The sequence below is a fragment of the Amblyomma mixtum genome, chromosome 1 (genome assembly GCF_055824585.1).
Source record: "Amblyomma mixtum isolate Tamu chromosome 1, ASM5582458v1, whole genome shotgun sequence".
NCBI classification, from domain to species: Eukaryota; Metazoa; Arthropoda; class Arachnida; order Ixodida; family Ixodidae; genus Amblyomma; species Amblyomma mixtum.
This window is the reverse complement of record NC_143012.1, coordinates 288,431,529-288,458,714: the sequence shown is the minus strand read 5'-3', so window position 1 is coordinate 288,458,714 and position 27,186 is coordinate 288,431,529. Positions and strand designations below refer to the sequence as shown.

The window sequence follows — 27,186 nt, the reverse complement described above, 5'->3', positions numbered from 1 at the left end:
AGCTTAACAAATAAACGAGAAGCGCAATAATCAACAACATGGTCACGTCCGAAAAAAAGAATGTGGATAAGCGCAAAGGACGCCTGATGAGCAACAGCAGAACTGACAACCGGGACAGTGGCGTGAATTGTTGGGCATGCTGGTAAGTCATTTTGTACACACCGTACACCGGAACAAGAAGACAAGAGACACTGCGAAAGACTGTACTGCACTACACTGCACTACGCTCTACTACGCTACACTACACTACACTACACTACACTATACTACACTACAGTACACTACACTACACTACACTACACTACACTACACTACACTACACTACACTACACTACACTACACTACACTACACATACCTCATGCCATAATTCTTCTCGGTAAATAGCGGCATGACGCGGTGGCTGCTGACCCAAAAGACGCGGGTTCGATCCTGGCCGCGGCGGCTAGAATTTCTTTGGAGGAGAAATTCTAGAGGCCCGTGTACTGTGCGATGTCAGTGCATGTTAAAGAACCCCAGGTGGTCGAAATTTCCGGAGCCCTCCACTACGGCGTCTCTCATAGCCTTAGTCGCTTTGGGACGTTAAACCCCATAAACCAAACCAAACCAAACCAAATAGCGGCATGAAAGGAAGAACACGACATTGCGCACGGAACCATTTGAGGCCACTGGCAGTTTGGATTCGGCAAGCGCTTCCTTCTATCGTTACGATAATGCTTTATACGCGCTCTCCGAAGAATGCCTCCGAGGGAATGACAACACGCTGCACCCAAGCACGGTACCGTATTTTTGGAAACAGCCCAACTAGTAGTCGGTTTTAAAGGTCCGGCGGACTGCACGGAACGATATACTATGCAGGCACAGAGCACTATATCCGGCATTGTTTGCCTGAGGCAAATTTCATCCGAAAGTCGAAGGAACGGAAGCAAAAAACGAAAAAAATTCGGACATGCACCCTTTGCGGTATGCGCCTGAGAGCCTCAACAGTGCTGTCGCTACATCGTGGCGTGCACAGGAGAGTGTGTCTATTATAATTCAGCAGAGAGGCACAGCGTTGAGAAGATTCAATGGCTTTGTTCCCAACGCCAAGCTACTTTACTCGAGAGACGCGTAGCGCCGTTGGCAGCAGCGGCCTGCATATAGCAAAGCGCAGATGCGCGTCGGGTAATTTGCATGCACTAAGAAACACGGCGAAGCTATTGCACGTCTAACGTAGCACTGCAGCGACAAAAGAAAGCTGCACAGCTTTCTCAAATATTTTTTCAATTCAAAAGATTTGAGAAAGCTGCAAAACTTTCAAATGCAGCCGTACACCTGCGCTCTGGTGCATGCAAAGTTCGATATCTAGGTTATATACACTTAAAAATAAATCGGACGAACCATCACGACCTGGTGCCATCAGCCTCTAGTTCGCTGCTATATACCCCTGCGTTGTACCGTCTTGCACGGAGGATTTTTCCTGGGCTCTGCCAAAAGCCGTTTCAGGCGCGAAGTCCACAATCCGAATAAGTCAGAGGGATTCAACACAGTTAGGAGGAAGCTACACGAACACGTCGTGCAAAACAAGCCAATAAAAGAACTCAAGCCGATTAGATCTTCCAAAAGCCAATAGAATACACAATAGGCTTAAACTCGTACCATTCGATCGCCGCGCGCAAAAGCAAGAAAAAACACGGTTTGACTTGTCGCCGAGAGTAGGTGTAAGCATTAAATGCACTGTATAGGACCGGCGTAGCACATTCTTGGTAGGCTATTATATAGTGCTACCCTCATTTCAGAACGGTTCTCGGCCGCGTACGTTGGGTGTTGGACGTGATGCCATATTCGGCTGTCTCTGTTAATGTGAAAGTATTTCTAGGCTACGTTGGCGAGGTCGTGCCACCAAAACGTGTCCGCAATACAAGTCCGCAGCAGTTGTGACGAGCTCAGACGAGGTAGCATCAACCTAGTGTTTGTAATTGAAAGAGTGTCTGTGGGATGCTGCACAAAGAAAAAAAAAATTCTGTCGATAGGACGATTGGGTAATTAATAAGAGCCAAAAATGTCGAAAAAACGTCGAAACAGCGCGGACGTCCATAAAGTGTGTGGATGGTAAAACAGCTGGGGACGGCAAAATAGTTGAAAAATAGGCAAAAGAATCAAAATAAAGTATGAAATTAATTGAAATGTATTTGATGACTGACAAATAATCGAACATAAAGTTACATTGACATAGATTAATTAGTTAATTAATTAACAGCAAAAAACATTGAACGGTTGAATAGGCTGGACGGGGATATAATAAGTGGACGGAAAAGCGACCATGGCGCTAAATTTGAAAAACCAAAATGGTTGATTGAGATAAAAGAAGGTATAGCCAGAGTAAATAAATCGATATTTAATTAAAGCATCAGATAATTGTGCTAATTCAGTAGTTAAATTGATTAACAAACACACAAAAAAATGCTAGAGGCAAAAAGAGGTGACGAGTGCCGAGGAGGCCTCTATGCTTTTTTTTTTTTTTGCATTCTGCCAATGCGGGTCGCCGCAGTGATCTCTAATTTTTCCTCTAGTTGACAACGCGCTCTTTCTCAGGCTGCTTGAGAAGCCGCTGCTACCGGCAGCTCTTCCTTCAGTGATTAGAGCGTATATATGGATGCTGAACACGAGGACTCCGGATAAAATTCCGGCCGGGTTTCAATGGAGGTGGAATGTATAAAAAGACGCCGGCGTGCTGTACGATCTCAATGCACGGCCAAGAACCCCGGGTGGTCGAAATTAATCCTGATTCCTCCACCAGGGCGTCAGTTTCTCTATTCCTTATTCCACTCCCTCCTTTATCACTTCCCTCACGACGCGCTTGAGTTGTACACCGAGAGCGAGACAGTAATTACTGAGCGTTTCCTTGCTCATTACTCAGCTGAGCAGCACACTCAGCATCCCTCGCCGCTTTTGATGCTTTGCGTGCCTCCGCGTTAAGCCGCTTCCATTTTTTCGTGCTATTTAGGCAGCGTGCTCAGCCTCCTCCACTGCTTTCGCTGCCTGACGCGTGGCAGCGTTCGCCTGCCATCTTTCCTTCGGCCTTGCGGACTCGTTGGGGTGCCTTGGCCCCCTTCTCACCTTCGTGTGCGGTTGCATAAGACTGCCATTGCCGACATAGTCGAGCTCTTTTCTGATCTGGCGTTAAACCTGCGCAGTGCCCACTCCTAAAGGGCCCTCCCTACGTTTTGGCTCGTCCACTTTTGGTTGTGGCTGCAGCACTGCCGCGCGTCCCGAGATGAGTGAGCGAAGCATTTTCTTCGATGATCTACATCGGGCTTGTGAAGACTATAAAGACGAAATAGTCTTGATGAGCCGCACAAGACGCTGGGAGGCGCAGCGTCTCGCATAGGGACACATGCCGCGCCAGGCGAGCCCAGACAATGGGGGAAGTGCTCGGCGACAGAGTGGGAAGACTTTACTGTATAATTCAGTATTCCGTATCCTAAAACAGAATAATCAGATCATCATAAATGACGTCCAGTCGTAATCTGCCATCCCCATCTTTTCTCCACAAAATCCCCCAGCTAGCAGTATTTCTTATTCATAGAATATTTTGCCATTCACAATTGCGCGCTTAACTTATCTATCATCCGCATTGCATTTATTCTCGCACTGATTACACTACTCCATTCAACAGGGCTGACGCTTTTTAGCACGCACACCAAAGGCATGGGATCACTTTTCTGCACCGACAGCAAGCATCCGGGACCACCATTCCACAAAAACATAAAACTATACTACACTATTAATCGTTCCGTTACGTTCCTTTCTTTGCTTTATGCTTGCAGTCACTCCCCTACGTAATGCCGTTCTACCTGAGGGTGCACTGATAAATGTGTCAAAGCTGGAAGAGAAAAGGGAAGAGAAAAATGGGGAAAGAAGACGTCCTAGTACGGTTTTTTTTTCATAATCCCCAGACACCTCCGATCACAGAACCGATGACAAGTGATGCAAAGGCGGTCCATAAGTTACGAAGCCATGCGTATGCATCCACTGTTTGCGCTAGCTACAGGTTGCCTGCTGCGAAAGGGAAGTGTCCGATGAGGAGCAAACGTAAGAAGTGCGCACGATATACATGGGGTAGAACGAAACCAAAACGAGCCCCTGTCGCGTATGTAGCAGGAATCAGCGAGGCGCTTGCGCGCAGTTACCCCCCCCCCCCCCCCCCCTTTCTTTACTGGGCCACTGCCTCAGCGCACTTGCGCATGCGCAGAAGACAATGCAGCAGACGACGTTGCTGCGCCCAGCGTTACTATTGGCTGCGCTGTCCACCAAGGACTCCCAGTAGGCCTTGCGGAAGCGCGTGAATTCCGGCACACTTTCTGGCGTGCAGCTCGCATAGCGAGGGCCTCTCCTAACCTTTCCTTCCCCTATGCTTGCGCGTATCTTTTGCAAGCATGGCGCCCACACTGAGCATGTTCTAACGAGCACGATACAGACTGAACTTGCTAACGGGAATGGCCAGCTTACTCGTGTCAGGTTTCCTGGAGTCGTTGACGAAACTTGTTACATGTTGACGAAACTGTCTGCGCCGATTGTACACAAGTAGGCACAGACGAAACAAAAGATTTCGATAGACGTCTGGAGGTAGAGAACACCAGAACGATGAGAAGAAATGTAAAAGCCTCTACGAGCGCTATCGCCGAGCATGCGAAGAAATGAGGCTACCAGATTAACTGGGACAAAGCAAAGAAAGTGACAACGGAAAAGGATGTAGCAGCATGACTACGTCTGGAATCCCTTATTCAGACAACACACGCTGAAAAGTCTGGGCTTATGGGCTTTAACGTCCCGAAGCGAGCACGAGGGACGCCGTAGTGGAGGACTCCGGATAATTTCTATCACCCGGGGCTCTTTACCGTGCACTGAGATCGCATAGTATACGGGCCTTTAGACCCGTATACTAGGCGTTTAGGCGAGAGGATCGAACCGCGTCTTTCGGGACAGCAGCCGAGCGCCATAACCACTGAGCCACCGCGGCGGCTTGCCAAACAGGAACGATGGTAGCTTGCATCCTGTCTACGCCAAATCACAAAAAAAGCGCAACTAAGTGCTACAAAACTCAATGAATAATAATAAGATGATGATGATAATGATTCTGTAATATTTTTTTATGGCGCAAGGGCAGCTTTAGCCAAGCAGCGCCATGACACAAGGTGTTTTTCGCTTACACAAGGTGGGGTCAAATGCCCACCTGCCAAGCATTTTACTACAAGCCGAGCACCAGGCCAGGCTACAGCTTTTACCATCCAGACATCGGTATAGCACCCGCCGGCACTGGGGATCGAACCCCACACGATATAAAAACCCGAATACGTGAAGCCGATTGCTCGAGTGTGAACAGGGGAGGCACTCCGGAAACGTCGTTTTCTTTTTGACCATGTTCAGTGTCCTGTGAACATCATCTGCTATGCTTCCTGATCAGACGGCGTGGCTTCAAACCACCTACAACGGGACCGCTGCTCCTGTTAAGTAAAGAAAGCTGACTGCTTGTTGAATGCAGCGGTAAGAACGACGGAAAGTTATTCTCAAAACCCTGAAATTGCCCAATCCCAGAAAAGCTGAACATAAAAGGAGCGACGACCAGAAACTACCGGTGACGTCTGTGCAACCACGGGAACGTGAACCAGGTAAGAGATAAAAACAGGCACGAGGGACTCCTTACGAGTGGAACAACCCTGCGTTGATGATGATTGCGAAGCTACATTTGCGAAACTAAGCGGCAGAAACACAACGTATCGAAAAAAAAAAAATCGCGACAGTGAGCGCCACGAAAGCGCGCTCGAGGAGTTGCGTAACACCGACAATGTCGATCCAGGCGAGCTCGTCGGCACTCTCGTGCCTGTGTTCAAGTCGCCGTTGGCTCGTGCCCTGTGAGAAGCACGACACCACCGGTAGTTTTTGATCGTCACTCCGTGATTTTGTCATGAGTGCACCTCACCGGAGTGCGCAAGTGGGGAAAATTTGCAGGCTCGCTGTCTACGAGTGGTCACCACTCCGCAGCTGAACCAACCGAGAAAAACAGATTTGGGAGGTGGTTTGCGGTGTCTATCGTCCCGAAACGACAATGTCGTGGGTTATTAGGGACGCCGTAATGGAGTGCTCCTGATTATTTTGGACCACCTGGGAGTCTTTAGCGTGCGCTGACATCGCACAGCTCAAGGGCGCCTTTTGCGTTTTGTCTCTATCGAAATGCAGGTACCGCGGCAGGAATTCCAACCCGCGACCTTGGGATCAGCAGCCGAACGCCAAAGCTACTCAGCTACCGCAGCTGGTAAAAAAAGAAAAGTATTTAAAGTAAAGTTTCACGCCTTAGAAGCCGTCTATGTTCTGTGAAGGAACGCGTCGCTTTCAGACAAAAACATATCTACAGCTACGATCATTCTTAAACGTGCCTACCAGCAACCGGCCATCACTATTTGTGTGCCGCGTCTAGCGTGGGTATTCAGATATAAAATTAAAGTCAAGTGAGAATGCGCGGCCGTGAACATTTTCTAACAGTGGGGGAAAATTGAGGCTGCATGGATTAAAAGAAGCAATGCAAAGGCGAACGACAAGAAGAAGTTGTTGTTGTTGTCTTCAAGGACTTAATGGCGCGTGTTCACTGCGGTGGATTGGCCAAGACACAGGCAGCGACAGACAGGTGCTCAAAAATGTTTTTCAAAATAGCAAAAAAAAAAGAATAAAGGAAAGCAGATTGGGTAATTAAATTTAAGAACCGACCAGAAACAGTGACATCGGTGGCTGAAAATAGGAATGAGGCTATACGTGCCGTGTTTAGGATGTTTTCATTACAGATGAATTTTGAAGATAAGTATCCAGAAGATGCAATTCAGAAATATTGTAGGATGGCAGCCGTCTCGTGTCTAAAATGAAACTTTGAATGGTGGAGAGCCCTTTCTTGTTGCTGCAGCTGTTGTTTAGGCGTGGAACAAAACTGACTCGCCCAACTTGCTTACTGCTGGAAAACTGAGGGTTTGAAATGCACGGTTAATATGCAGACCGAGATAAGTACAAGCAGACGGTGGTGCGCTAAGGAAGTTCTTAATGCTTACAATTATACTTCCGGAAATCAAAAGAAGTTCAATATTTTTCTTCCATGTTGAGTGTGGTGTGCGGTGTGTATTACAGGTCCACCGAAAAGTGGCTTCCGCTCTACACTCTAAACACGGATTAGCCTATATGGGAGAAAAGAGGAAGTAAGCCATCCTCTAGCCAATTTCCTTTTAGGGGCAAGCTATGCTACCGAAGACCTGGATTAGATTTCTATCACTAAATATACGGAATGCTTACTCTCGGTAAGGCAGGCATATTCCCACTGCGAAGCATATTCCCACTGCAATGTTGATGCGGTTAGCCATGGAAGGAAGCTTTTCAATGCGGCATTGGAGGTATTGAGTTTAGCAGATAGATGGATTTGAAGGCTAGGTTCAAATCTTCGTAAGGGTTAGTGCTTCCGAAGTTTTGAAGAGGAAATTTGTTTCTGTTGCCAACCGTAAGAAATTCCGTATTTTTAGTGATGGAAATCTGCCCTATAGGTTTCGGCAGCTAGCACACCCTGCCCCTAAAATAGAGGGCGCTAGGGGAGAGCTTACACCCTTTTTACTCCCTCCATTCGTGCAGAATTAATTTGCTCTCCTGACGCGGTCACACCTCCGCCCGCCGCTTGGTGCCGTGATGAAACCGGCTCGGCGCGCGCACTGCATTCAGCGCTGCATCTGCAGCGAGGCAACAGCGTCGCCAGGTCTATATTTACTCCCCGATGTCAAGTGGGCGCGCTAAATTGAGCAGTGCGCGGGAGCCAGGAAGAAGGGGCACAGTCCGGCGGAGGAGTTAAAGAAGAAGCCGGACAGTCGGCGACCTCGGCGAAAGGACAGGTGAAGCTGTCAGGGGGGAAAGAAAGAACAAAACATTGCACGTACGCCCCGCGAAACGCTGGGTGCAACCACCGCGCAAATTGATTTCCGCCGATCGCGCTTGCGACTGGTGATGGATTACATCCTCTTGCCAGCAGTGTATACGGCGGCAGACGTACACACAATGCCATTCTGTGTCCACCGCATTTCTCCGCTTTAAAACACGGGCGCCTTTTATCGACATCGGGGTGAGTGCTGTAGAACGAATGCGAACGTTTTACTGCGTTGTGAATATAATTTTGAGCACAATTGCACTTGAATACTGTAGTGGCAGAACAGAACGACTGTGTTTTGCTTATTTGAGTCATCTTGAGCCGATTGCTCTAGGTTTGTACTTACAGTTAATACATGTGGCCGTGTACACTCGTTTCGTTGTATTCATTTCAATTTACCCCATAGCGGCCTTACGGCTGAGAGTATGAGGAAAATAAATAAATAAATAAAAACCTTTGTGCAGGGCCCCGGTCCCGTCGATCGTGTAAGCGGCTCTCGCAACTCGCAGCCGTCAGTGCAGCGATGCACGGGGGCCACCAGACCGCACCACAATCTGTTTTGTCGCGTTGCAGCACACAAATCGCGCAACACGCGGAAGGATGACGCAACTGCTCTATACCTTTACGCGGGCCCGAAACAGTTTGCCCGTGGAACGGTACACGCAGAGGACGGTGCTCGCGGGTGCAGCTTTCGAGGACACACGCCGGCGTTGAGTCATTAGGTTACCGCGGCAGCGACAGCGCCGCTACAACGGCGCGGTGAACATAGGAATTAAACGTTCGTCATACTAAACATGTCCAACAATTTTCGGACAAAATATTGTGACGAAGACGAAGCTGGCAGTGGCGCGGGACGGAGCTCGCGCTAGGCCAGCGGCCATTAAATCATCTCTAGTTCATCGTTCATCACGCCTCATTCTTCAGCTGGCCGCCAGGTTACATTTGGTGTGAGGTGCTGGGGTCCCTTCATCGCCATCCTGGTCCCGGAGCTTCGGTGTCCTGCGCCTGCCGTGGACGTCGGCCGTAGGAGCCTGGTCCGCGCCGCCCGGCCATATGCCCCAGCCCGCCCGACCTGAACCGACCTCGCCGCTCACCCCAGCCCCGTCCCACGCCCGGACCACAAGACACGACACCCAAGACCCGACCGACCCGAGACCCAAGACCCACACGTGAAGACACCGCCCCCCTGCCCCTGCCGTTCGGTGCGTCCACGGACCTCGGCCGTCAGCTCCTGGCACCCTGCGGCCCGGATGCTTCGTGGACCGGGACTCATTCTCTCATCTTTCTCATCGTGGCGGCCAGAACTGCACCATCTTCTACATACTGTTCAACCCTCCACTCAACACGTTTTCGCGGGCTAGTTGGTTAAGCATCTTGAATAAACAGCGCGAACTAAGACGAGCACAAAAGACAAGAAAACGGACGACACAGCGCTGTGTCGTCCGTTTTCTTGTCTTTTTATTCTTGTAATTTCTTGTAATTTATTTAAATAATAAATAAATCCTCCACTCAAGACCATCGCCATTTCGCCGTCTGTTCGTCACCGATCGGGACGATCGCTCGGAGGCCCCGGGTAGTGTGACGAAGACGATGAAGCTGGCAGTGGCGCGGGACGGAGCGGTCGCGCTAGGCCAGCGGCCATTAAATCATCTCTTGTTCATGGTTCATCACGCCTCATTCTTCGGCTGGCCGCCACGTTACAATATTCTGAAAACTGAAAAATTGTACGATACTTTTGGGGAAATATTTACGGTAATGATCCATTCTTCTGATATGTAGCATAATATTTCTTTTAAAGTGTTTCCATCGATCGCATTGAGCAGTTAAGACTCCCATAGAAAGCCAATGAGGAACGTTTTTGACGATAGCAAGAACGTTAACAGAAAAAAAAAATCAAGACTGCTGTTGGGTGATCTGCGGATATATTGATTGCTACAGTGACTCACATTATATAAACAACGCTGTTTATATAACGCTGTTTTGAGAAAGAGCTCGCACAAGCCGTTCGTGGTGGTGGTAGTGGCGATGGTGAAAATGTTTTACTGAAACGTTTAGGATAGCGAGGGATGGATGTGGTCGGTGTTCCTAATCCGTAAGTGGTTTTCAGTTTCAGTTTCAGTTTATTTATTTCCCATGTACACATGGAGAGCGTGGAAGGAAAAAAGCCAGGAATTGTGGCTTGACATGCCCCTCGGCCCCTACATTGCAGGGCAGCAAGTAACATACAAAAAACCTATACAGGTAGCATCGCAAAAATTCAAAACAATGGTTGCAAAAAATGGTTGGTGCATCATTTGAAAAAATGAATGAATGAGGCGCAAAGAAAAAAAAAGATAACAACAAAAAAAGAACAAAAAGTACATTTCATAGAAAAACAGGTCTTTGGTTATTCAAAATCAGGTCGGCAGTTTATGGAACGAAAGAGATAAAGAAGCAGTGAAAGCATGATGAAATCTAAAAAGTAGCACATACATCCTGTATATCTTCGCGGCATGCTCGTGATAGATCTTTTGCAGCATGAAACTTATTTAAAAGACGGCGCAACGTGTTTGCTAGGCTATATGTACCATATATTGTGCCGCATGTTGGAATATGCCACTGTTCGCTGTGTCTGCTAGGGTCTGAGGGATGAATTTTAAAAGCTGCTCGCGCCAAAGTGCTGCTAGCGATCGGCTCACGGCACACGCGAAGCCGAGTACGATGTCTTAGGTTCCATCTCCGATCGTGGCAACCATATTTCGACGAAGGAAAAGAGCAGGAACGCCTGCGTAGTGGGGTTTAGATGCGCGCGCTGTAAAGAACCCCATGGTGGTCGAAGTAGTTCCGCAATCCTTCACTGCGTACGGTCTCGCAGCGAAAGTTCAAACTTTCAGTGTAACAAAGAAAAAAACGCACATATTAATTTAAATGCAGGCAAGCACTTTGTTAATGGGCAGCAACAAACCCCAGCCAACCTATACATTCGGCCAGCTCACTCGTTGCATGGGAGAACTTGACGCTGGGCTAGTTGGCATGTTTTCATGACTTGCCAAGCACCACGCGTACACAGACAAAAAAAAAAAAAAAACTAACAAAACAAAAAAAATGGAGGGGACACTTCAGGTCCGCCCTAGGAGTATGACGCCATAGCGTAATGGGTTAATTCCCATATGTGCAGAAGGTTATTCTCTACTCTACATTCACAGATCTCTGCCAGTCCTCATACCCCTCCCAGCGGTGGGCCTTGTGCGGCCCAGGTTACTCTTCCCGAGAGACCAATCATTAATTTAACTCCTACCTACCATGGTGGGCAGTTTTCTCCCTACCAGGTGGACAGGTAATGATTATGGCGCAAGGTCACGTGACCTAGGTGGCTAGGTTGCTCTCTGGGCACCGCATGCTAAAGTCATGCTCGTGATTTTTTAGCTCACGACGTCGACGCCGACACCGGATTTTCTGGACAACGGTGCATTTAACGCTGTCGCGTTAAAACATGCGGACGTGACTCTAAATTCTTCTGTCCGTGCGCCACTTCGGAAATTGTGTTTGACAACGGGTAGTGGTCTGGCGCAGCAAGAGGGTGCAGACAACCCGCTGCAGTGGCTGAGTGCCATTGGCATTCCGCTGCTCATCACAAGGTCACGGGATCGAATCCCATCCGCAACGGCAGCAAGTGAGGTGAAATGCAAAAATGTTCGCAGAAAAAATGATGAGAGAGAGAGATGCATCTGAAATGAAACCCCAAGTCCAGCTTGAGATTCAAGATTGGTCTAACGTGGTTATAGAACAAGACGTTCTTCTTATGCGCGCAAAAGAGAATGCGAAGTCATAGCGAACAGCGATAATACCCCCACCCCCCATATGTACGACGTCACTTTTGTCTGTTTGTTCTTTTTCGGAACTAATAAATTCGCCTCAGAGAAATATCACACTCCGTCATTCTCAGAAGGAGAGTACTTTGCCTCGCTGTATTTGCATGTCTGATTTCAATTTCACGTTCAAAGGCAGCTCTATGAAACGAAAGCTGCTCGTGAATGGCCGCGGAGTGAACAATTCACTTTACCTTCGCACCTGTCAGCGTGTTTCGATTATGCGCTTAAAGCAGGAGCGGTTTAATGGTAAGGAACTTCATGGATTAGGCACTCATCGTCATTGTCGTTTATTTCTCTCCAGCTGATTTTAAATGCTCTCTCTTAAAGAAGCCGCCCCCACGTCGGCAAGGGCGACGGTGAGTGAACGTCCCTCAAAGCCCGCTGTCAGTGTCTCATGAAGCACCTGTCGACCCAGGCCAAGTAAATACCTTCAGCTGGGCCTCGTTCCTGGCATGCGTCGCAATCTACCGGGCTGTCAGCACCGCGCGCACGCTTTAGACTGTGGCAGTCTGCCACGCTGTTTATGTCACAGTGGCCTCCAGTGGAACTACGGGGAAAATCGCATTACCGCGCAGTCCTTAGGGACGATTGTGATAAGGAGAAGCGTTGTAGATCCCGACCCGACGGCAGCGAGGCAAAGCGCGCGTAAAAGCACCTCGCCTTGCTTTGCTTGCGCAACTTACGCACACTGTCCTTTTTTTATCGCTGCCTGCTTTGCTTTCTGCGCGCTAGGAGTGGATAAGAGAGAGTTGAGGGAATTAAAAGAGCGGGAACTGCGTACGCGGAAACACCCAAGGCCGTCTCGTGTATAAGACCAGACAGATAACGAACGGAGTGGGGATGGGCATAAAACAAGCAAAGGGCAAGAAACCCAAGAACGTAAAAAATTGATAACGCGTTCACCACCGGTTTGCGCTTGCACATTTATATAACTCGCCCCCCCCCCCCCCCCCTTTCTTGGCTCCCATTCGGCGCTGCGTAATTATACTGCCGGCGGCTAGATAAGGCACCCACCTAGCACCAGCCGCCGAAAAATAGCAGACGAGACTACAGGAAAAATGGAACATAGATGGATGCCATACTCTCGAAGCCAATATTTGCTCCATTTCAGTAACCGGTTTAAGTGCATCTTTGGGATTTTAAAAGTCCCCCACTCCCCCTCCCCCCTACCCACCTCCTTTCCCGCCCTTTCATATCACCGCACTCTTTATAGCACAAAGCAGGAAGTCCGCCGTGCTGCTGTGTTGAGTTTTATGATGCATAAGCAGATAAAGATATCGCGTGTAGAATACAGGGTTCACAGAGTCCGCTTTGCCTACTCAAACAAATATAGCTTTACAATGTTACAGTTTGCTCAAAAAATATGCTACCTTTAAGACCTCAAAAATGAGCGAGTGGTTTAAAAGTGCACTATCTCCAAATTGTTGGTTTGATTTATTCTGTTTAACGTCTCAAAGTGACTTAGACTGCACGGGACGCCGGCTCCGAATAATTTCGACCATTTGGAGTTCTGTAACGTGCAGTGAGATCGCACAGTACACGGGCATACAGCATTTCGCTTCCATCGAAATGCCACCTCCACGAAGGGGATCGAACCCGCGTTTTCCGGGTCAGCAGCCGAGCAAATTAGCCACTAAGTCACAAGCAAGAAGTGGAAAGGCATATCTTCATATAATCGAGTTCGATGCGTTATGTATTGGTTCCTCAAGTGGTTGTGCATGAAAATAATACCAGTTTCCCTTTTACCCCGTGTACCAAAATCCAGCCAAACTCCTACCTTCGTCCTAGAGAAGGCGTGAAGCGCTGAGGAAGCTATGTGACGTCAGCCAATCTGGGATTCAATTCACAAATGTGCGTACGCGCGCACGAATTCACGGCTGGCGAATGGCCTGCGTCCTTGTCATGCCCAGCCTTGGAAGCCATATCAGCTAGCAACACGTGACCCACGATGCCAGCCGATGGCGACCAACGAGCGGTTGAATCCGACACCCAGGCAGAGGCACTTTCTTTTTCTTATTTCAATACCTCGAGGCGTAAAAAAATGACAGAAATTTCCTCTGCCTAGGGGCGGATTTCAGTGGTCGGAATTCAGCCCCAAATCAGTTGACGTCAGGCATATAGGGGCGGCAGAAAGTTAGGTGGGCGAATGTGATCAAGAAGTTTGATGATATGAGTTGACCGCAGCTTGCACAGGAAAGAGTTCATTGGAGATATGTGGGCGAGGCCTCCACCCAGCAGTGGGCGTAGCCAAGCTGCCGCCGATGATGATACAGGTTAATAAACACTGCACGCTTTTACTACTAGGACGAAGTGTGGGCTTTCACTGCGGAGGCAGTGGAGTAATTCGATGGAGCAGTGCTGTATGCAAAACGAGCGCTTTGCTGAACAGTGCACCTGGCAGTTGGCGAGAAGGGACGAAGCAGTTAGACAGGGGGCGCTTACTCCCCTGGTTCACGCGGCAATCAACTAGCGCGCATGGGGGACCTACAGACAGCTGCAGCGTGAAAGGGAACAGCCGCTGCGAACAGAAGAACGAATTTTGCTGTTATTTCTGTATTCTTCTATAAATTTTTTTTTGATATTATTTGTCCTAAAAGGAGAAAGTGCGCTTGCCTCTCGTACTTGAGGATTAATCATGCGCTGGAAGTTTAGAATGTGTTTCATTTTTTATTGCTGCTACTTGCACATTCGAGAGTGTGTGGCGACTGGTTTTAGAGAACGGTGCTCCCCTCCACCTACATATGTGGTCTAGCGTACGGAGGGCTGTGTGCACTCTCTGAAAAGCGGCTCGATTTTTCCTGAAAAGGTTTTACGCCTCGCGTCCCACAGTGAATGTATAGCCGAATTGTGTGTGCAGGAGGGCCATGTTCGTTTCTATAAGCGCTTGAATTTGTGGTTCTTAAATTTGTGTGCGTGACATGCACGAGGAGGAGAAGGAGGATAAGAAGGAAAGGCAGGGAGGTGTGCATCTTTATCTTCTGCTCTTTCCTACTCGTTCTTTCACCTCCACGCCCTTCTTCATGCTTTGCCTCGCTTCGATATGTTGGTTGATGATGATGATCGTGAATTTTTATGGTGCACGGACATCTGGGGCCAAAGGGCGCCATGGCACAAGGTTCTCTCTTCTATTCAAGGTGGGGTCAAAGACTAATTTCCCAAGCAATTCACCCAAAATAAGCCTAACACCAGACCAGGTGAAAGCTTGTATTAGAGCGAAACAAACAAAAAAAAAACTTGTACCCGTTGTATCACCGATGGGTACCCGGCGTCACTGGCGATCGCATGCGAGGCGGATGCTCAAACCACTAGGCCGCCGCTGCGGTATGTTTGTTGTTGTTGATGATGATGATTGTTCAGGCCCCACATGTTTCGGAGGAAATATAAACAAACAAACAAACAAACAAACAAACAGAACGGATGAATGAATGAATGAATGAATGAATGAATGAATGAATGAATGAATGAAATAAACTATGGAAGCTCCATCACTCTGAGTGCTCATCAGAAAATGCGAGCACCTGCCAAGGAAGCCAGTGAGCGCTCTTCGAATCTTTCGCCGGCGCACGCCTCAATGCAGCCACGTTGTTCTGTGAACTACGTACGTAAAAGCCGCAACTTTGGTGGAAAAACGCAGCGACAGTGAAATGAAGCGAATGATGTGTATGAATGCACTGTCTTACAACAAAAGCAATACAACGCTACATTGGAAGACTTCAATTGGCACCTCGAAACATATACAAATTGACAACTCAGTATACGGCCGGACGAAGCCCACTGAGACCCCTTGTACAATGCAAACTTAAATTACTTCCACAGCTGAAAAATGCTAATAGTTAACAGGCCTCTCCTTTTTAGACCTCAAAATAAAATCTGACCCATGGATTCCTTATGTGACGCAGTATTCGAAACCGCACAGCGTGGATAAATGACGTGACGTGTAGGTGATACACGACGCAGTGAACGCGTTAAGTCTCGATGGCATTGATAATGGCTGCTGTAGGAATAAAGGAGTAACGCGTTCCTGAAAAATTACCCAGCCAAGCAATTAGTTGCCAATGAAATGGATTGCTTACACAGCTAAACCATGAGCAAGCCATGATGTAATTCCTCCAAGCATAAAATGATTATAGGTTCCGTCAACGAGGCTTCATTCAAACTCCCCGTCTCCGAAACCTTGTCGAAACGGGCACTGTCAGTGGACGCCAAATAGCATAGCAAGGAATAGCGCGCACCAACTGACCAGCTGGGAATCGAACTGTTGCCTTCTTGTGCGCAGCAGCCTAGCGGCGTCACGTCGATTGAGCCGTGGAGTGCTGAGCATAAGCTCGGCAGAAGTTTTGCTTCTGGCACCCATGTCCAACATTCTCAGACAAAAATTTTGAATATTGGAAACTTGTAAGCTACTGTTATGGAGACATTGAAGGCAGTGTTTCATTCTTCCGATGCGCAGCAATATCTTTTTATTAAAGGGACCATGAAAAGAATTAAAAGCCGCTTGTAAATGTTAGAAGTGATGCTCAGAAGCATTGACACCAAGTATGAATCTTCGGAACTGAGCAGGCAATTTATTATGAATTTTTAAAAATCGTGTTTTTTAAAATTCGCGGGCCGCTTGGTGTCTTCGTAGGGAGCAATTCTGAAACCAAAATCGGGAAAACAGACGTCACTAGTCCCATGACGTCGGCAGGCCACCACACGCTGTCATTCGCTAGAGCCGCGGCAGCTTCGACGTCACGGGCACACTTCCGGTAGCGGTGAACATCGTCTGCTCGAGCGGCCGCGCGACCCCCTCGGGCAAGCGCGAGCGAGGGCATTGCCTTCGCGCATATGGTTTTAATTTACCTCTGCCGCCTCTTTCTGTCGCGAGTTCGGGAGCCAAGAAAGCGCAGAGACCGGAGAGACGCTGCCGACACACGCTGCTCCTCGGGAGTGGGACAACCGGAAGTCGTAAACCGAACGTCAGCGAATGACGTGTTCATGGGCGGAGCCCAGTCCCGGAGCTGTTTTCTTTATTTTTTTATGGTGCCCCGCGCGTACGAGTTGAGGGGGGAGAGGAGGAGCGTGATTTTTAATCGCCTATAACTTCGTTGTTATTGATGCTAGCTCAAAAATTCTTGCGCTGGAGTGACGACTGATGGATTGCCTATCTTTACGTAATCTCAATAAATTTGTTTCATAGTCCCTTTAAGTTTTTCCATCGCTCTCATCGAATAGTCAAGACTGCCGTAGAAAACCAACGGGGAACGTTTTTAACGATGGAAAAAACGTCAATAGCAAGAAAATGCGAACTTATTGAGGGGAGTTGCGCGCATATATTGATTGTTACAGTGATATATTACAATATATGAAACAAATTGAGTTCATAAAATTTTCCCATTCAATAAAATGTTTTTGACCAGAATTGCTGGGCATGGAGAGCCTCGAGAAAAGCGACAATTCACTCTATTCACGTCGAGAAGAAACATAGCCACGAGACAACAGGCGGCGGGCAAACAAACAGACAGAAGCACCGAGCTAGCGCGGACGTGCGCCTCTGTGTTTCTTCGTTTATGACCTATGTTTCTGCGCTGCCAAGTTTCTCCATGAACATGCGCCAAGCAGCCAGGACGGATGGCACCTTCACACTGGGGCGCATTCGGCGCCAAGGGCGAGCGACAATCGCCGTTGCCGAAATGTTGCGGCTCTCACGCAGAACTGATGCGCTCGTGCTGCCGGCGTGACCACGGGGTGTGCGAGAGAAACAACTTTGTTGGGACGCAGCATTAAGCGCAGAGGATGACCTGCGCCGGGGTCAACAAAGCTACCAAAGCCGTCAGCTGGTTCGAGGGTAGCCATGCAGGCAGGCGCGCCACGTTGACGGAGTGGGGTACAAGTACTGGGAAAATTTAATGGCGACGGGGCAGGATAAAAGGAAATGATCCAGATTAGAATAGAGTTCGGGGAAATTTGAGCATGCAGGTGAGGGACGCTAACGGTGCGGAAAAGAAAATGAAGGAGTGGAGTGTATTGATGTGAATGTTGCGAAGAACGCATACCTGGGGGTGGTGAGAGATTTTTGGTAGCACGATATGTTAATGTTCGAGGTGGAAATGCAACCCTTTCCTTGTATTCGCTTTGGCTAGCGATAAGCGACCGCGCCTGCCGCCGTGTTTTCCGATGGGAAGGTAAGCCGCGGCAGTGGACTTCGCTTGCCGTAGACGCCGAATGCCCAAGTGTGAACGCATCAGAAAGCCTGAGCCGATGTCGCGCTTCGCTGCGGAAGTGGCTCGCGCCTACGCGGGCCCACGCGCACCGACCTGAAGAAGTCGAAGAAGGTGAACCGGTGTCCGTGCTGCTCGGCCACTCCGGCGCAGACCACGTTGGCCGAGGCGCCGATGAGCGTGCCGTTTCCGCCGAGGCAGGCGCCCCAGGCGAGCGCGTAGACGAGCGCGGGGCCCTCGGCCGAGGGTCCCAGCCCTGTGACCACCTTGACCATGGCCGTGGTGAAGGGGATGTTGTCCATGAGGCTGGAGGCGAGCGCCGACACCCACGTGACGATGAGGATGGCCACGGGCAGCTGCGACTGGGGCCGCAGCGCGCCGATCCACTCCTGCGTGCGCTGGCCGATGAAGTAGATGAGCTGCAGCTCGCCCAGCGCCTCCATCACCACGAACAGCGCGGCGAAGAACACCAGCGTGGTCCACTCGACGCGAGCCATCACCGACTCCAGGTCGTCCAGGTCGGCCAGCACCAGCAGCAGCAGCGCGCCCAGCACCGCGATCCAGCCTGCATGCGAACCGAATTGAGGGACTCTTTTTCTGCCTAACTCCCCAAAGTAATATGCCGTGTTTACCTGCATACAAGCCGACCCAGACAACTCACCCCAGTTTAGCGGCGCAAAAAGACACAAAAAAAGAGACCAAAACAACCAGTGCTATTGCTAAGAGCAGAAGTCCCTCTGCCACTCATGTACTATTACATAAATTTTTTATTATGGCGCTTCTACGGTTCTGCTCTTTTTTGTGTTATTAATGCGTTAGCATTAGAAGGCTTTGTGCAAGCGGAAATGGCGAGCGCCATCTGCTAGCAGCCAGTGGCAGGTGGCCCACCTGCCATGCTGGACAGGTTGTCAAATGCCCACCGGACTACGAACGAACTTAGTATCCTATATACGAACTTAGTACACTACCTCTTAGTAACCCATATACGAACTTCGTACACTACCTCTCATAGAACGAACCTTAGTATGCCACCTCCGATAGAACGATCTTTCGTGTGTTAACCTCGAAAATAATAATTTTTTGTGTGTTACCTCGGGTATATCGAGCCTATGACACCTCGGATATAACGAACTTTCGTGTTTAAACATCAGATCTAACGAATTAGTGCGTTTACTTTGGATACAACGAACTCACGTGTACCGCCTTGGATATACGAACTTTAGTGTAACAACCTCAGACATAACGAAAGTTTGGCTGCTAATGCGTTCGGACGATCCGCCGAGGATCGGCTAAATGTTTTTAAACTATTGATGAAAGACGCCGGCATCGTAGACGATAAAAGGAACGACTCAAGCGCGGACTGCTGCTTTCAACTGTAAAAAGACATTTCCACGGCATTTCTGCATAACTAAGTGAATTAAACGAAACTAAATCACTTCAAATACGAAAACACAGCTTTGGCGACCTTTACCAAGGGACGCATCCTTCATCTGCGACAGAGGTGTCAGCGACGGCGTAAGCAGAGCTTAGTCTGCGACGGAAGAGCAGCCGGAAGGCTTGCGCGTTTAAGATGCCGCAGGCTTTACTCTTAAAACACGCAACCCTATAGAAGCACTGAGGAAAACTCTAATTTTTGTTCTGGGTATGTCGATGCTAGCCCGGCAGTAAAAGACGCATTAATTTTCCCGTCACTCGACATAAACTCGAGACGCCTACACTCGAAAGGACTACGCGATCAGCGTCGTGACGCGAATAACGGTGTAGCCCGGCTTCTGGATCCGCACCCAAGAAACTGTCCACGCATCGGAGTTTACTAGCGAAACTGGCCGGTGATGGCGATACCTGTATTTCATTTGCCCGATTTTTCTGGCTCATAAAAGATCGGCTTTCAGAACGCGGTAATGTTTCGTTACATTACAACGTGAATTTACCCTCAATGGCGCTTTAAGACATACACTTTAGCGACATGTAAACGCTACCGCGAAAGCTGTACCGCTGAGGCTGAACAATGCCTGCTGAAGACGTCCCCCAACTTCAACACCATTCTTGTAGACCCTAAACCCTACACAGAAAGGAGTAATGAGGGAGTGAGCTGTCCTCTAGCGCACTCATTTCTATAAAATGAAGTGCGCTGACGGACAGCTTGCTTAATTTTTATTCCCACATAGGCGTATAGCATGGGTTGACAATGAGCAAAATTTGTGCCTCACTCGCTCATGCCTGTTAACGTCCCGATCTCAAGTGACACATTATTCTTACTCTAGTTTCAGTGAAGCGTTTCCTCGGCCTCCTTGGCTCTAACTGAAACCAAGTTCCAACAGGCTTCCGTAAGCTCTCATACACCTCACAAAGCCGTCCTAAAATTGGGTATCATTAATGAACCACAGGGGAACTAGTTCGAAGGATCAGCGTCCAGCAAAACCATGTCTTTCAGGACATCGTCGTTTTAGAGCGCTCATATCCCCCGCAAATAGCTCTCTCACCAAACCCCAAGAGGTTGTGTGGAGGCAACTCCAAACGAACACCTTTCCCAGCCCAGCGATATATGCCCGCATATACCCTGGGGTCTACTCTCCTTCTTGTCAACTGTGTGGCCAACATGCCACTCTATTCCACATACTCTGGGCCTGCCCTAGGGTCTCCCCCCCTCGCGGTTTGCAGCTCTCGAATTCAGACCAGTGGGAGGCCGCATTGCTCAGTTCCGACTCGGTCACACAGATCCGGGTTGTGACAAGAGCCCTAGAAGTCGCCGAACGCCATGGGCTCATGGCCACTTGATGGGGCTGTAACACCACACTATCTGCTATTTTTGTCGGCGGAAATAAAGTTTATCCTCCTCCTTCTTGGAGCGCTCATCTTCCTCCAGCGTCCATCGCTAATGAACTGCACTCAAATTGAGAACTTATTACGTCAGAACACGTTTCCTCACTTTTCACTACTACCCAAACTTTATCATTGCTTTTGACTTCATCGTGACGTCTTCCGTCAGATCATAGCCATGTTCTGACGCATGGTCGCACTTATGTGTCATTCGGATTTTTTTTCGCGAATTCATTCAGCCTTAGAAAAATAGTTACACTAGCCTGTTCTCACGCGTTGCTACTGATAACAACCTCGCGAATTTTGACAGATCAATAACAACCCAATTTTCTCGCCGTTTCACCCTGCACAAATTCTTATATCTTCCCCTTCTTTTCGCTCTTGCTTCTTTTCGCATCATTATTGCGAGTTGCGACTCATTTGGGCACCCTTGTTATTTTTGTACGCATTCTTTCATACTATTTACATTGTTTTGCCGCTTTATTTTGTTTCACTAATGTTATTGTACACAAAGCACGTCCTAGCCGCTTCGGGCCGCATCTTTTCGGGATGTTAAACCACACAATTTACAATTTACAGTTCATGACTTGTTGTTCCAAGCAACGCAACCAATGGCATAAAAAATATACTCGCACTAGGGGTACGGTTAAGAATCGGGTAGCATAGAGAGGCTGATCAGCCGGAGAGCTCCGGGAGAAAACAAAGAAAGGAAGAAGGGGAGAAAGAAAGAAAGAAGGAAAGAAGGAAAGAAAGAAAGAAAGAACGAGAGAAAGAAAGACAAAGAAGGAAAAGAAAGTAAGGAAGAGAAAGAAAGAAAGAAAGAAAGAAAGAAAGAAAGGAAGAAAGGAAAGAAAGAAAGAAAGAAAGAAAGAAAGAAAGAAAGAAAGAAAGAAAGAAAGAAAGAAAGAAAGAAAGAAAGAAAGAAAGAAAGAAAGAAAGAAAGAAAGAAAGAAAGAAAGAAAGAAAGAAAGAAAGAAAGAAAGAAAACCAAAAATGTAGAACATCAGCAGGCCGGAGATAGTTGGGTGGTCTTAATTCAACGGAAAGAGAAAGGGTACTGTAAGACTTAGCATGACAGCGTTTTGAACGGCGTAGAAAACAGTCCTGGGGCTGCACACAAGCACTGTGGCGCCGAAAGAGAGAACAATAAGACTGCGCAAGCTAAGGCCCAGCTGCTGCAAGGCCTCGCCAACAACCTCATTCACAAATAGAAGAAGCGGCAGTAAGAGAGGAAAAAATGGTCGATTGATTCGGGTTCGCGACAAAATGCGCATAGGGGATATATCGTCTGACTGGACCTGTGTTTGCAGGCATTTAGCGGTGAAACACGGCACCGCAGTCTCGTATGCGAGCTTTCAATCTGTCGTGTCTGGTAAAATTTCCTGCTCCAGGAATACCGGGGGTGTTGATAATCTGAAGATGTTGAAAGCAACTCGCTTTGCTCGGTTAATAATTATCATCTTCGAAACCTAGCAGCCGTGACGATACGCACGCGGCAGCCAGGGGAACACTTGACGCGGGGCCATTGATGGAAGCCTTTGCCAGGTTATCAGCAACCGCATTTAAAGTCATACTAGGCGCCCATATGAAATGTACATTGCACGGATGACGAGGAAACAGTGAATGTAATGTGAATGTAATGTGTAAGTAGCAGAGTCAACGGACGAAACGAGAGAAGAGCACAATGATAAAGAACCAGCAATTACTGTCACTGAGGAAAGAGAGAGCTCTAGTTTGCGCAGCGCAAGCACTACTGCCAGAAACTCCGCGTGATAAATGAGAATGAAACCGAGCAGGAAAAAAAAAGACCGATCCAGCGACGGAAAGAGTATTCCCACACCTGCCTTTTCGCTGCTTTGCGAGGCGCCGGTTGCAGTTATAATCTCAGTCGGATGGTTCCCTAAATGACCCTGCGAGAAAGCTGTTCAGAATGAAGGACGACAAAATTTTAGCATTGTTGGTAATGATGTCGTCAAACATAATCTGAACACGGGCCACACAGCTGAGCGCCGGAAAGATGCTGTATATTCTCACCGTTAATGAGTCATGTAGAGCTTGCAAAAAAATAACAAGTGAGGTGTGAGGAAAAGGCAAACGGACGCCTAAAACGGGTGAGGACGGGCAACAAAAAACAGCGATAGCGGGGGCAACGCGTTTCATATAGTTTAGGCAGGTCTGCACAGTCCGAAATTTAAGCCTGTAGAAAACAGGTGCGAAATTCGGGCTTGAAGGTGCACCACATGATTAGCTACAAACATGGGGAGCCTCAGGCATTACAGAAGTGCTTCCCGTTCCAAAAGAACAAAGTGATGAAGCGTGTAGGTAGGAAAGCCAGAGAGCAGGACGAATCCGAATTCGAAAATTTGTCAGACGTACATTCTATAAATCATTAGAGGCGCATCTCTCCGCATTCCTGACCCGACAACTACAAAACCAAGGCGACATAGCGAAGGCAAGAACCCCTTGCGTCGCGACAAGGTCTTTGTGTATACGCCGAGTAAGTTTTTCGTCGTAAATGACGTCCAGATAGTATAAGAACTGCAGTCAGCGAATCTGCCCAAGGTGTTAAGTAAGAGAGACGGATACATTATCCTGTTCCGAGAAAACAAGGATCACACACTTGCTTATATTAAACGTACATAGCCATTGTTCGAGGGCACTTCAACAGGACTGCAAGCGAGCATAAAGTGAATGGATGACAGTCACAGCTGCGAAAACCGCAATGCCGTCCGCGTAGACGTAAGCGAAAACTTCGCTTTTAATGGGAACGGAACTGAAGCCACACGGTACAGGGCAGCCCCTTAAGGTACACCCCTCGTGCACCCCCCCCCCCCCCCCCCACCACACGTTCACAAACACAAAAAGAAACTTTATTTTGCAGGAATATACAAATCTGTGCTACAAAATAGTTTGCAAAGTTCAGGAACTGCAACCGTCGCAAAATGATAGGGTGTTCAACGCTGTCCTAAGCTCTAAAATATGTCCAGTGTAACCAAAGCAGGCAACATTCCACGATGCCGAGCAAGTACAATTCGACTCTCTCTTTAGGTAATGCATGTGCATTTCATATCGAGCACCCTGGCCGACACAATACGCACGCACACACGAACATACCTGTATATCATAGCCTGAAGGGACAGCAACCACCTCATATGACAGAGGTGCTGTGTTCGAGTGCCACTAACACAAGGCGACCTCATGGTTTGGTTTATGGGGTTTGACGTCCCAAAGCGATTCAGGCTATGAGAGACGCCGTAGTGAAGGGCTCTGGAAATTTCAACCACCTGGGGTTCTTTAACGTGCACTGACATCGCACAGCACATGGGGCTCTAGGATTTCGCCTCCATCGAAAGTGGACAGCCGCAGCCGGGGTCGCACCAGCGTCTTTGGGGTCAGCAGCCGAGCAAGGCGACCTCATATCGCAGGACAATTTGCATCGTTGGAAATAACACCATGGACGTTCGGCAGGCCTCCTCACACAAGAAGATTGGAAGCGACATTTACAAATACTTCTCGAGAGAAATGAATAACTGAAGCCCACTGATGCATTCTTGGCCGATGACTGGCAGTGTTGAAAACAGACCGCTCCTCCAGGATCCAGCAAGTTAACCGCGGAGAGAAGGTAGAAAGCTCAATACAGAGAGAGAGAGAGCATGCGGCAAAGCCTGATTCAGGTCTTTTAAAAGGAACAGGAATATCAAGTTTCCAGATTACCTTTTTCGCTCATATGGTGCGTAAGGCCGTATGTACTATAAAAAAGATAAAGGAGAAAGTACGCCCTCATGGGCTCGAAATAATTAATCACAGAACTTTTTTTTTTTTACGCTCACAGTTGTTGTTTCCGTCGAGTTTACAGATCCAGTACAAAGAAACGCCGCAACTCACGTCCGCTCACTACACAGTGACTCGTTCACTACTCCGTCAGCTGAAGACAGCCGGTGTGGCTTGCGGAGGTTACGCGATTCGTAGCCGCAGCAGACGAAGGGACAGCGAAAGCGCCACTCTTTTGTGAACGGACGTGAGCTGCAGGCCGTCCTTTGATGACACAGTGTGTGGCATCCAAAACCAAAACTCGACGCAAAAAAACAGCGCTGAAATTGATTATTTAAAATATTATGTGGCATATCGTCTCCAGTTCTGTCATTCCTGGAGACCCGCGCACCGTTCCCCGCAAAAAAAAAAAAAAAAAAAAAGAAGGAAAGAAAACGATAACCTGAAAATTTGGTGCTCAACAGCGGGTTCGGATTGGCTGTGCACGGAACTGTGCGTACGTGCGTCTTCGCACGCTTTCAAAGCTTCGTTTCATCTCCGCTCGCCCAGAAGTGAAGCAAAACAGCCGAGCACTGCACGGCTGAACTTCCCGTGCCGCTGCCGCGGCTAAACTAAAGCTGGGGCTTGCACATCACTATTCTCTTTTGACACACTGCCCTGCAGCAAGCAAAACGAAGACTTCCTTTTCCTATTTCTTTTTTGTTTTCTCTCGTTGCGCAATATTTTCCAGACAGTGTTTAGCATCAGGACCCGAATCCCTTATGGAAACAAGGCACTGGTTCTTGTCGCTCTCGTGCTGCTGCAAACAAAGCACGCTCATTCTGTTTTTAACCAGCGGCGGTAAGACATGGTCCTCAACGTGTGCCGCTTTTCCTCGCTTTATGTACTCTCGTTCAGTCTCCTCTCCTTTAAAAAGTTAAGATTGGAGAAACGAAAACGTTGCTAGATGGAAAAAAAAAAAGGAATCGCGTGCTCTACAAACGATGTACTTGGGCGTTGTTCGTTTGGAGGCACTGCGTTGAAGACGCGTGGAGTCCGGAGTAAGCAAACGTCCCGCGGAGAGCTCGGAAGCAGGCGTCGCCATCTGCCCGTGCTGTTGTTGTTGTTCGCGCTGCGTGTTAACAACCGCTGCGCAGCCTGGCGCGCACTCAACGGAATGTTTTCTCTCGAACCTTCCTCGCCTCCCCCGTGCCTGCCCTCCGCAGACATACCGCGCATGCCGGGACGCATCCTTTCCGCCTTTCAGGCGCCTGCGTCAGCGTAAGATAAAGCAAGGAACGCGATGGGAGCATCTCGGTGACGGTATACGCTTCTAAAGGGACACTTAAGACGGATGGAAGTAAGCCTGCACGTACCCTCGCCGAAAACAGAGCTTTTATAAGCTAGAATAGGTCAAAAAACGAAATACAGCTGTCGCCAAAAACCGCCCATTTTCATCAGCTAAGTAGCTGCTGTGCGCCAAGGCTTTTCTTTTAGTTCTCTAGAACTTATAGTGGCTATTACCCGCATTTGGACGTTGTCTGCTTGTCTGAAGCCGGTTTGTGTCAGCCTGTTCACCTGCCCATCAGGTGGTGGACAATCCGCCCACCGTGTCAGGCGGCAGCCCATTTAATTGTGAGAGGATGCTCGGGAAGAGCAACCCGGGTCGCAACCCAAACCCAAGGAGCCCAAGTTCCACCAATGGCAACACCTGCCATAGCAACTGCCTTGCACCACTGCGCCACTGCGCCACTGCGCCACTGCGCCACTGCGCCACTGCGCCACTGCGCCACTGCGCCACTGCGCCACTGCGCCACTGTGCCACTGCTCACCTGCCCACCGGGTGACTTACTTGCACAGGTGTAGCCGATGTTAACCAGGCGAGAACCCGGGGCGCTAATTAGGTGGCACCGCTTCTTAAGTGCACCGAGCTAAGCGGAATGAGCAGCAATGGTTAGCAGGAGAACGTGATCCGAGTGATGCTTGCACACTAGTTAAACGGAAGACGAAGTTGGGGTGGTAATTAGGTGGTAGCCTGGTTACACTTAGTAGGTCGCAGCTCCAACCGACGATTGTCCGCATGCTAGCGCACATATCCGGATTGGGCCTAGTTACCCAAATCGACCGACATTTTTTTTTTGGCCTGCAGATCCCTGATGATAGGCTACACCACCAGACACTTGCAAACAGGGATCACGGAGTCGTTTTTTGCTAGTGACGTCACGAGGTGGCACTGACGTCACGAGGGGCACCTTTCTGCGCCAAGCCTTTAACGCTATAGCGTTAAAGCTCCCGATCTGCATAAAATCCGGCGTCGTCATCGTGGGTGTCGGCGTCTTCGACGTCGTAGGTATTGTAAGCGAAAAATCCCCGGAGAAGCACCCTATAGGTGGGCCACCTATGTCACGTGACCTATATGCGTCATCAAAACCTGCCCGCCAGATTGCGAGCAAGCTGCATACGATTCCAGGTGGCAGTTAATGATTGGTCGCGAGAGGTTGTCCGGGAAGAGCTACCTTGCCCGCACAAGACCCACCGCTGAGAGCACCTGTCATCGCAAGGTGGTGGCGCATCGCTTACCCGCTGCACCACTGCGCCAGGAGGGGTATGAGGACTCCCAGGGATATACATGGGAAT

The 27,186-nt window shown here is 48.8% G+C and overlaps 1 protein-coding gene across 1 annotated transcript in view; it reads right to left on the bottom strand.

Annotated features, from left to right (window-relative positions):
• The window catches only part of LOC149371979 (P protein-like), a 299,148-nt gene that overhangs the window by 48,171 nt on the left and 223,791 nt on the right, over positions 1-27,186 (bottom strand). Inside the window, exon 9 of the mRNA XM_089566332.1 lies at positions 18,076-18,544. Coding sequence (XP_089422458.1) covers positions 18,076-18,544 — 469 coding nt within the window. The remainder of the gene's footprint in view (positions 1-18,075; positions 18,545-27,186) is intronic.